The sequence below is a fragment of the Budorcas taxicolor genome, chromosome 10, assembly GCF_023091745.1.
Source record: "Budorcas taxicolor isolate Tak-1 chromosome 10, Takin1.1, whole genome shotgun sequence".
Classification (NCBI taxonomy): Eukaryota; Metazoa; Chordata; class Mammalia; order Artiodactyla; family Bovidae; genus Budorcas; species Budorcas taxicolor.
Genome location: NC_068919.1, coordinates 21049297 through 21060427, shown reverse-complemented (window position 1 = coordinate 21060427; position 11131 = coordinate 21049297). Strand labels below are relative to the sequence as shown.

At 57.4% G+C, this 11131-nt stretch overlaps 1 protein-coding gene across 1 annotated transcript; it reads left to right on the top strand.

Moving 5' to 3' along the window:
• The first annotated feature begins 3076 nt into the window (after positions 1-3076).
• Positions 3077-7768, top strand: CPNE6 (copine 6). Its single transcript, XM_052646361.1, has 15 exons — positions 3077-3246; positions 3675-3854; positions 4199-4273; positions 4433-4507; positions 4626-4709; positions 4800-4889; positions 5242-5346; positions 5583-5669; positions 5913-5972; positions 6234-6367; positions 6443-6497; positions 6582-6633; positions 6964-7097; positions 7185-7421; positions 7631-7768. The coding sequence occupies exons 1-15, from the start codon at positions 3079-3081 to the stop codon at positions 7766-7768; spliced, it is 1674 nt and encodes a 557-aa protein (XP_052502321.1). The 5' UTR covers positions 3077-3078.
• The last annotated feature ends 3363 nt before the right edge of the window (positions 7769-11131 follow it).

Genomic DNA, 11131 nt, shown 5'->3' with positions numbered 1-11131 from the left:
CCCCAGAGATGGGACTAGAGCTCTAAGGGAAGAGGCAGGAAAGACTGGAGAGCTGCTGGATGGGAAGAGACTCGGAAACCCCCAGGCAAGGGAGATGTCATTTGCAGGGTCTGGGCTGAAAGCTGGCTGCAGAAGGGGCCAAGGTGGCAGAAAGCAGCATCATTGGGTGTTGGGCTTTGCGGAGGTACAGTGGGACTGGGGAGGTCCTGGTGTCCCAGGAGGAGATTGGGAGCAGTATGCTATGTGTGTGTATACGTGTGTGCTTATGTACAGGCAGGCTCACTAATGGTGGTATTAAATGGTGGTGTGTCATCCCGGGGGCACCATCAGTAGTCAGAAATCTAAATAGTAGAGTGGCCTGCTGTAGCGAGAGAAGATCAATGATTAAAATTAATTGTTTCCCATCAGTGTACTAACAAATGCTAGCTTGGCATCCAAGATGCTGCTCAAGAGCCTCTTCCTCTGGGAAGCCCTTCTTGATGCCTTCCCCTGACTCATCCAAATTGAGCCCTTCCTCTTGTGGCCCATTGCCTCCTCAATAGATCCATACTTTTTGCCTGTCATATCTCAATGCATTTGTTCTGATCATCTCTGTGGGATTTTTGTTCTATATGCACATACTGCCCCGAGGGGCAGGAGCTGTGTCTTAGTCCCCAGTGTAGCCCCAAACCCTGGCACAGTGCCTGGCACCCACGAGATGCTCAATAAATTATTGCTACCTTAATACACGAGCAGCTTTGGGGATGAAAAGTGAAGTGCCCTGGTGACCCTTCTGTCATACTCATCCAGACCACCATGTTCCCAAATGTCTTCACATGCGGCATCCAGACAATTGCTCCTTTCCCCTGGCCTCACTAGGGAATGACTAATGTCTTGTTTGCTCAAGATCTGTGCGTGGCAGGGCCCCTCCCACAGGATGTGGCCATATGGGCTGAATCTCCGGGTTGGGGGTGAGTTACGGGCACTAGGAAGATGCCTCTGGAATCAGTCCAGCATATCTCCACACTGGGAAGCCCCTGACCGAGATGTGACACTGTGTGCTATTTAGCAATTGTGTCCGTTTCCTTGTCTCCCTGTTAAAAGGTGGAACTTTGAATTCCAAAAGCTATGAGGATCAGCATGATATGCAATGATCTTTAAGGCACACGTGAAGATCTCCATTCTGTTGTATTCAGGTTGATGGGCGTGGATGAGGGTATGTGTGTGTGTGACAAGTATAGCCCCGTGTTCTTCTGTATGTGACTGCAAATGTCCTTAACAAATGTGATATGGAGAGCGATGTGAGACCGGGTGTGTCTCCCTGTGTGCATCCCCAAGGCTGAAACTGTCATGATGTCGTGGTGAGTTTATGTGCTGGCACCTGTTTGTGTCAAGACTGTGTGTGAGCCTGTGAGTTGTGGGTGCGTATGTCTCCATCGCTTCCCGGCGTGAATGTGTGTGTGTGTGCATGCACCACTGCAATGTGCGCCTCTCTGTGATGCTGGGTGTGGGTGTGGCAGGAGGGGAAGATGTATGTCACTGTGTCTGCGGGGGTCCTGCCTCTGAGCCACCCTCAGCCCGCCCTCCTCCCCTGGCTCCATGGCTCCCTCCCAAGCAGTGGCCCTGCCCCCCTTCTCCCTCCCAACCGGTCTGTGCAAGGGGGGGGAGCTGGTGCTTCGGCCCCCCCACCCCTCCCCATCCAGGCCCCATAAATAGCAGCAGAGCCGGAGCCGGAGCCGGCGCCAGCGGCTGGAGCAGCCAGAGAGTCAGGGCCAGGGCCAGACAGCCGGAGAGAGGAGCCCCCGACTAGAGCCCAGGTGAGCCCACCCTTCATCCCTTGCCCAGCCCCAGCCCAGCCCAGCCCAAGCCTGGCCCAGTCTCCATAACAACATCGCCCCCGGCCTCCAAAGAGGTCTCCAGTCCTGCCCAATACCCTCACCATCGCATGCTCCTGCCCGACTCAGGGGATCTTTGAGAACTGGGAGACTTGTGGCTAGAAGGCAGAGCCCACCCCCGCCAACCCAGACCCTCCCTCACGTATCCAAAAGGGCACACACTGTGGGGAGGGGGTACCCAGCCAGGGAAGGATCCCAGTTCTGAGGGACGTACAGGAACTGTCACAGCCTCCTGAAGACAGACACCCGACTAGGGGATAGACACGGGGTGGGGGCATCCAGACACACCAACGCACACTCGCCGGGGAAGCACGACACGAGATCAGACAGCCTCACCCTGAGAAGTGGACAGACACAGAGAGACGGATGGACCGGCCGTGAACTTGGGCCAGCGTACCCCTGCATGCTGCTGCCCGAAGCTCGGTACCACTGTTGGGGGAGGGTGGCGTGCGTGCATCCCACGGGCAGCATGGAGGGGGCCGAGGCTCCCCAAAAATCCTGTCGCTAAGAGACAGCACCAGTGCTGCCAAGAAGTGTGAGAACAGGGGAGTGGGGAGGAAAGTCAGTGTTGTCATCGTGGGAGGCACTGCCAGGAACCTAGAGAAGCTCTCAGCAGGGCCGGGCTCTGCGGCTCACTCTGCAAGCCCACCACCCCTCCCTTTCCATCAGCCAACCAGAAGGTGAGTCGGGGGAGGTGGATGGGGACAGCCCTGCGGGGCACCTTCCAACCTGTCTCCTCCTGCCCACAGCAGCCTCCGTTCCTGGCCATCCCCTTCAGACTTGCCGGGGCCCCTCCACTCCCCTCCCCGCCCCCTTGCCCCAGTTCAGCTTCCTCAAGCCAAGACTGAGTGCAGCGCTGGCTCAAACATCAGTCAGGAAATAGCAGAAGGTGCTGATGTAGCAAAAAATGTGGATCAATCGATTGCCTAGGAACCAAGGCTGCCGGGAACCCCCAAGCCCTCTCCAGCCCCATCCATGCATACAAGGCCAGCAGGGGTGACAAGAGCACTCACTGGGCTGTGCAGGAGTGAGAGGCTCAGAGCTCAGGGGAAGCCGAGTGAGGTCAGGGGGAAGAAGGTCCATGAGATGCCAGGGCCTCAGGAAGCAGGGTAAGGGCGTGGGGCCCAGGCTCCCAGAGACAGACCCCTCCTCCGGCAGGCGTCCCGCTTCCAGCGGCCAGTGTCTGCTCTGTCCCCACAGAGACATGTCCGACCCAGAGATGGCCTGGGTGCCCGAGCCCCCAGCCATGACACTGGGGGCCTCGAGAGTGGAGCTGCGGGTGTCCTGCCATGGCCTCCTCGACCGAGACACACTCACCAAGCCCCACCCCTGTGTGCTGCTCAAGCTCCACTCCGACGAGCAGTGGGTGGAGGTGAGAGTGGCTGGCCTCTCCTTCACGGACCTCTGGGACTGAAAGGAAGGAGGCTGGGTGGGGGCAGCCCCAGGGGACAGTCAGGACCCTCAGGGGCCTCTTCCAGTCTGTGTGGGTAACCCTAGAGATGCGGGTGCCATCGTTACACACGCAAAGCATTTCACATGGGCCAAAGCTCATAGGGTCCTATGGGGTCCTGAGATGGCCCCCAAAGGCAGTGGCACTGCTTCCAAGTATGAGAGCCCCTGAGGGCTGATGGTCCTAGGGGCAGGCAATACCCTAAGATCGGGGTTCAGCCCAGGGAGGGAGGAGCCAGTCTCTGGGGCACGGGAACCTGAGGAAAGCTGGCAAGACTGGGGCGGGGGGCGGGGGTCCAGGACAGAGCAAAGCAGCCCAATTCCCAGAGGTGGGCTCCCCTCCTGCCGCAGGTGGAGCGCACAGAGGTGCTGCGCTCCTGCTCCAGCCCCGTCTTCTCCCGGGTGCTGGCCCTGGAGTACTTCTTCGAGGAGAAGCAGCCCCTGCAGTTCCACGTGTTTGACGCTGAGGACGGATCCACCAGTCCCCGCAACGACACCTTCCTTGGCTCCACTGAGTGCACCTTGGGGCAGGTTTGCATTCCCACCCCCAACCCCACGGTTCTGCCTCCAGAAGCCAGAAGAAGACAGAGTAAGCTGCTGAGTTAGTTCAGTCGGGGGGTTGGATCCCATCTCCGCCATCCGCCCGCTGTGCAGCCTTGGGCTAGACATCTAACCTCTCTGAGTCTTAGTTTCCCCATCTAAACAATGAGCGGTCTCAGTGCGGTCTCTTAGGGTTGCTATGGAAATTAAGTGCAATTCTAGCCCAAGTGCAGCCCCCACGAGTGACCAAAGGGCACTTATTACCCTGTCCCTTGCGCCCTGGCCAAGGCAGGTGGGGGTGTCACAGCTGGGTCTCCCTCCACCTCCATCCCCAGATCGTGTCACAAACCAAGGTCACTAAGCCTCTGCTACTGAAGAATGGGAAGAACGCGGGCAAGTCCACCATCACGGTAGGCAAGGTCACCGGTACTCACCCTTGGGCAGGGCATTCAACACCGCTGCAGGGACAACCATGGTGCCATCCTGCCCCCAGGGCTGGCCCCCACCTAAGGGAAAGGGCTTTGTGGGGGTGGCATGGGGGAATCCTGCCACTTGTATCCCCCTTGCAGATTGTGGCCGAAGAGGTGTCTGGCACCAATGACTACGTGCAGCTCACCTTCAGAGCCCACAAGCTGGACAACAAGGTTGGAACCCCAGAGTTTAGGCCCCCATCTCCACTGTTAGGTAGCCTACCCCTCGGGGTTAGGCGCCCCCCCTTCAGACCTCACTAGGCTCAGGGGCCCTTTCCCCCCGTGTCTCCAGGACCTGTTCAGCAAGTCTGACCCTTTCATGGAGATCTATAAGACCAACGGGGACCAGAGCGACCAGCTGGTCTGGAGAACGGAGGTGGGTGCCCGAGGCTGTGGGGAAGGGAGGAGGAAGGGCAGAGTAGGTGAACCTAGACCGGGGATGACCAGCTCTCTGTGCCTCTCCAAGGTGGTGAAGAACAATCTAAACCCCAGCTGGGAGCCGTTCCGTCTGTCCCTGCACTCCCTGTGCAGCTGTGATGTCCACCGGCCTCTCAAGGTGAGGCCCCACGAGTTAGGGCAGCCTGGCAGAGCATCCAGCCCCTGCCCGAGACCATCCACCTGAGGGTGCAGGCCCCTCTCTCTCCCCCTTACCCGCTGTGGTATAAAGAACCAGTCATAGCTCAATGTTCCTATATCAATGTTCCTTCTATCAGAGGCCAAGTCCCAACCAGACCGAGCCAAAGGATGAAGTTCACAAGGGGCTTCTCTGGACAGGTTGAGGACATCTGTTTGGGCCTAGTGACTGTCAGGGCCCTACTTCCCTGAGTCTCTCCTCCTGCCCCCACTGAACCACTGCAAAGCCTCTCTGATCCTGACCAGGCCCTCCTCCTTTCCCCTTGCATTTTCAGTTCCTGGTGTATGACTATGACTCCAGTGGGAAGCATGACTTCATTGGCGAGTTCACCAGCACCTTCCAGGAGATGCAGGAAGGAACAGCAAACCCTGGGCAGGAGGTACTGCAAAGACTGCCCCCCCTTTCCCCAAGAATCTCACCAAGATCCCTGGGAAAATCCTAAAGGAGATGCCGAAGATGCAGCCCCTCACATGCGATAGGAGGTGGAGAGGGTGGGAAACTCAGGGCTCAGCCTAAGGACTGAGCCATGAGGGTTCTTCTCTGGGAGGCTCCACTGCAAGGGGGAAGAAAGGTGCCATGATGAGACCCTGGGCTTGTGGGGTATGTGGGGTCTAGATGCAGTGGGACTGTATCAACCCCAAGTACCGGGACAAGAAGAAGAATTACAAGAGCTCAGGGACCGTAGTGCTGGCCCAGTGCACGGTAAGTCCCAGTGCCCATCTCAAGCCCTTTCCGACCCCCTACAACTCCCATGGCAACCTCAGATTCAGCCTTGCCCTCATTACAGAGAGCATTTCCCTGCTTCTGGGAACTGAGAACCCTCGTCCTATCTACCACCAACTTCAGCCTCAAAAACTCTGGCCCCTCCATTTCCCCTGCAGAAGCCCCACCCAGCTCCCTCCTCAAGGGACCAGCATTCCACCTTATCTGCCCTCTCCCCACCAGGTGGAGAAGGTGCACACCTTCCTGGATTACATCATGGGGGGCTGCCAGATCAGCTTCACGGTAAAGGCCTGGGGACGGGGACGCAGCCGAGGGGGAAGGGCCAGGCCCTAGTGAACAGAGGAGCCCAGAATCCACACTGCCCTTACTTGGACCTCTCATGAGCCTTGGCGTGGTCAGCTTGTTCCCCTCCCCCGACTCCAAGACGAGGCTACCTGGGGGCTTGCTCAGATTCACCTTAGTCCTCCCGGCAGACGCCAGCTCTGGCCTAGCCTCCCTGGTGGCTCTCATGGATGCAGCATATCCTCTCCCCGTCTCCACCAGGTGGCAATCGACTTCACGGCCTCCAACGGGGACCCAAGGAGCAGCCAGTCCCTGCACTGCCTGAGCCCCCGCCAGCCCAACCACTACCTGCAGGCTCTGCGTGCAGTGGGAGGCATCTGCCAGGACTATGACAGGTAGCAGGAGATGGGGTGGGGGATGAGCAGGGATGCCTTGCCCGATGGGCCCCCATAGCCTTTTCTTCTCCCCAGTGACAAGCGGTTCCCAGCGTTTGGCTTTGGAGCTCGCATCCCACCCAACTTCGAGGTAGGCTGGGCAAGCGTAGGAGAGGAGATGCTGGGAGACAGGAAGGAAAAACATCCCCTGGCTGGCCTCACCTTCCCCTCACAGGTGTCCCATGACTTTGCTATCAACTTTGACCCGGAAAATCCTGAATGTGAAGGTAAGAGAGGAGACTCCCACCAGCCCCGCCTCCCTTCATACAGCTTGCTGCCCACTCCTGTGCACCCCATGCAGGAGCACAGAGTCCATTCCCATGGGCCCCGCTCCCTGCCCCTTCATGCTTCCAGTGTCTGCCTGCATTTGGTAAGACTTTCAGCCCCTGACCAGATATCTGCCCACCCAACTCTACCAGCACCTGAACCATCCGACTCTCCTGCTTAGTGAGGATCATGGTGGCAGGGCAGTCCTGAGACAAGGAAATGCCTCCTTACTGTAGGGAGTCTGGAAGAGCTCCCTGCTAATCTCTGCCCTCTCACCTCTTTGCCCACAGAGATCTCAGGGGTCATTGCCTCCTACCGCCGTTGCCTGCCCCAGATCCAGCTCTATGGCCCCACCAATGTGGCCCCCATCATCAACCGCGTGGCGGGGCCAGCTCAGCGGGAGCAGAGCACTGGCCAAGCCACGGTTAGGTGTCCTGCGGGTGGAGCCGGGGGTGGCGGGTGGGCGCCGAGGCCGCAGAGCTGACCCTTCCCCCACTCTGTCTGTCCTCAGAAGTACTCTGTGCTGCTGGTGCTCACGGACGGTGTGGTGAGCGACATGGCTGAGACCCGCACCGCCATCGTGCGCGCCTCCCGCCTGCCCATGTCCATCATCATCGTGGGCGTGGGCAATGCCGACTTCTCTGACATGAGGCTCCTGGATGGAGATGATGGTACCTTGCGTTGCCCCCGAGGGGTGCCCGCGGCTCGCGACATCGTCCAGTTCGTGCCGTTCCGGGACTTCAAGGATGTGAGTGCCCAGAGCCCCCTCCCGGCTGAAGGGCTCCTCAGTTCCTCCTGCCCTCCAGATCAGACCCATCTCTCCCACCTGATTGATGTCCCACGAAAGATGCGGGAGTCCAGATGGCCACCCGAAGCTCCGCCCCTCACCTGAGCCCTGCCTTCCCTCACTCTACCTCCCCTAACCACTTCCCCACCCCCACCCCAACCCCGACCCAGGCCTCACCCTCTGCGCTAGCGAAGTGTGTCCTGGCCGAGGTGCCCCGGCAGGTGGTGGAGTACTACGCCAGCCAGGGCATCAGCCCCGGGGCTCCCAGGCCCTCCACGCCAGCCACGACCCCCAGCCCTAGCCCATGACGGCCGACTACCTGACGGACACGCCCTCAGTCTTTCAGTGAGTCCTGGGACACTAGAGGGTAGGGCTTGGTGGAGTCCATCTGGGCTGGGTGTGTGGTGTAGAAGAGGGTGCTTATGACTATCCCACTCTCCCCCAGGTGCCTGTTCTGACCCTTGTGACTCAAGAGACCACGCCTCTCCCTCTTGGACCAGGTGTGCCCTCTGGGGGCCGGAAGTGAGTGGTGAGCCCCACCCCATCTCTTCAGGCCCCAGAACCCTCAGCCTCATGTCCCCTCAGTGATTTTCTTCAGTGATCCTGACTTTCTGGCCATTAATAAAGGGAAGCACTCCTAGCACCTCAGTCTGTACCCATCATGTGTCAGATGCCCATTGGGCCGTCCATAGCACCCTACACACACCATTAAGAAATGGGGACCAGCACCTTTTGAACTCTGAGCCAGAGATCCCCAGGCAGTCTGGTATCCGCAGTTTCACCCCAACTATGTGTCAGTGAGATCTGAGGAGTCCCTACCCTCACCTCCCAACCTTGGGTGGGTTGTGGGGGTGGGGTGGGGTGGTAGCCCAGGCTCCCTGGTGGTTAATTACCAGACATGGAAGGGTAATAAGGGGCTGTCAAAGGGGTAAGTCGATGCCCTCTTAAGCTGTCTCCAGAGAATCCTAGCTGAGCCCCCCAGGGGCTGAACTCCAGCCCCCACACAGCTGTGGGGCGGGCTGTGAAGGGGGGAGTAGAGGACTGAAGGAGGGAAGCAGGTCTGCTAGTGAATTATGAATACAGAGGGGGTATCTAAGGTCTGTGCAGCCTGATTTTCCTGGTGCATGAATGTGTGTGTGTTCATGAACTGCATAGGCCTTTAGTGGTTCAGAAGTCCAGCTGTATACATTTTTTGTTGTTATTGTGGCTCGAGGTTTGTGGGATCTTAGTTCCAGAGATTGAACCCAGACCCCCACAGTGAAAGCTCTGTGTCCTAACCACTGAACCACCAGGGAATTCCCTGTGTACTCTTTATAATACGGACAACAAACATTGCCATTTAGCACATGCGAAGCTTTGTGTTTAGTGCTTTAAATGTGTTCACTCTCACTAGGTAGTTACCATTATCTTCCCCATTTTCCTGACAAAGCAAATGAGGCTTGACTGAAGCTTACCTATGGTCAAAGAAGAACTAATAGGCCTAGAACTTGCGTCTAGGCCCATAAGAATAAAGGGCCCACACTTAATCATAAATGTGCAACTTCCATTTGCGGTGTACCCACGTGACCCACTTGTGACCCCAGGGTGTGTAAACATGGCCCAATTATGTGTATGGGAGTAGATGTCTATGGATGGGCGTCTCTGCCCTTACGTGTGTCATGGAGGGCCTCAGCCAGTTAAAGAAGGCGGGCAAGAATGGTGGTGGGTCTAGATCACAGCCGTAGAGAACACATGAGGATCCAGGGGATAGCCAGAGTGACAGAAGAGCTGGGCTCCTAGAAGGACCTTCCCTGCGCCAGCCTCTCCCTTCAAGGATGCCAGTGGAAGGGGATGGAGGAGGAGGTGCTCAGGATGGCATAAGCCACTCATAGAGGAGACAGAGCCCAAGGGGGTGACCAGTGGTCAGTGGTGGGAAATAAGAAGAGAAAGAAAATTCTGGTGGAGATGGAGGAGAGGACTCTCATCACAGGCTCCTGAGTGGAGGAGGGATGAGCTGGGTTAGAACTAGAGGACGGGAGGAGGGAACAAGAACAGGGATGGGAAGAGACAGCTGGGGAGGGGGCGAATAGAGGGGGCAGAAAGGAAGAGAGACATATGGGAGCTTCTTCCCCCATACCCAGCTGCTTCTCTCCATTTATTATATGTCCCTTAGAGGACCTACCACTGCTGCTAAGGTAACTGCTCCCAGTCCAATGCCTCTCCTCTACCCAGAGCCCCGCCCACTCTCTGTAGGCTGCTGAACTCAAGGGCTGGGTTACCATGGCAACTGTGAGCCATCAGGATAGCCCCAGGCAGGCCTGGCTGGGTCACTACTGTTCTTGGGCTTCTATGCAGTGGAGGTGGGAGCGGGAGGTTCCATCTGGCCCAATCCCCGCCCCCCACCCCCATTTCAATTGGGCCTTAGAACTGTGATGCTCCACTCAGGCCTGGCGGGGGCTATCCAATCTCTTTTCCCACACCACACTTTGTATCTCTCTCTCTCATTCTCTCTCTCTCACACACACACACATATGCACACACACACTTACATAGGCCTGGAGCAAGGACATAGAATAAACACTTCTTAAATTGCAGGAACATCTAGCCAATAGCATACGGTTGTGCCTAGACTTCAAGTTTAATTCACAAAAGCTGCATTCTTTCAGCTCCTTGACAGGCTGGGGACAGTCTCACCTCAGCCCTCGGAGAGGCGAAAGGGAGCAGGGGCAACCTATGCAGGTCTGGAGGCCAAGGCAGCATGGAGGGAGCAACCCAGAACCAGTGCACGGTCTCATCCAGGGCCTAGGCTGCAGTCAGGAAGCTGGACAGGGCAGGAAGTCCCTTTATGAGGCTGAGTTGAGGGATTCTCGGGGAGACCCCTGGGGCTTCCACGCTACGGAGAGGCCAGAACTGGAAAGGTGTCAGAAGTCATCCAATCAAGTGAGCATTAGATGAGGTCATCAAAACCCAGGGAGCCAGTGATTTGCTCAAGGTGCCAGAGGTATCCTGTGGCAGAGCTGAGACTAGCACCCAGGTTTTCAGACTCCTGCTCAGGGTCCTCTCCCAGCCCACACCTACCACCCCTGGAGCTCCTCTGATCTTTGTTGCTCTAGACCTTGGAGGCCATGGGGTTAGCTAGAACAAAAGCCTCTTGAATCAAGTTTCTGGTCTGTCTTGATAATGGGAATTGAAATCTTGAAAATGCAGTTGTCCTAAAATGGGGAGGTTACAAGCCCTGGAATGAAAACATAGCCTCATTGCTAATTACCACTTTACTGCACTACAGGTTGAAAGCCTTGAATTAAAATCTAAACTGATCTGGGAGCAGCAGGACTCCCTCACCTCCCATTCACTGTACGTCATCCACACCTCCTTGCGGCCCGCCCCCTACACAATGCCTGGCACTGACCCCCGCAGATTTCAGTGACCCGGTCCTATAGAGTGGGGCAGAAAGTGAAGGGTTTCTGTGTACGTCCTGCGTGAGGGAAGGGGACCCCTCTCCCAGGAAATGACCAGCATCTAACCTCAGAGCATGCCTTGAGGGTCCAGGAAGTTTGGGGATACTTGTGTGGTCATCCGAAGGAGTGTCTGGCACCAGAAGGCGTTCAGTAGCCATCTAGTGAATGGCACAGGCGCCTCCGGCGTGGTGCACACCGCCCGCCCACCTACTCCACCACTCGGTGGCCAGCGGC

Bases quoted from the DNA above. Each gene is read 5' to 3' on its own strand.
- CPNE6 (XM_052646361.1), top strand. From the start codon at position 3,079: ATGTCCGACCCAGAGATGGCCTGGGTGCCCGAGCCCCCAGCCATGACA. The intron at 3,247-3,674 runs GTGAGAGTGGCT...CTCCTGCCGCAG, and splicing joins CCGACGAGCAGTGGGTGGAG to GTGGAGCGCACAGAGGTGCT. The intron at 6,634-6,963 runs GTAAGAGAGGAG...CTTTGCCCACAG, and splicing joins GGAAAATCCTGAATGTGAAG to AGATCTCAGGGGTCATTGCC.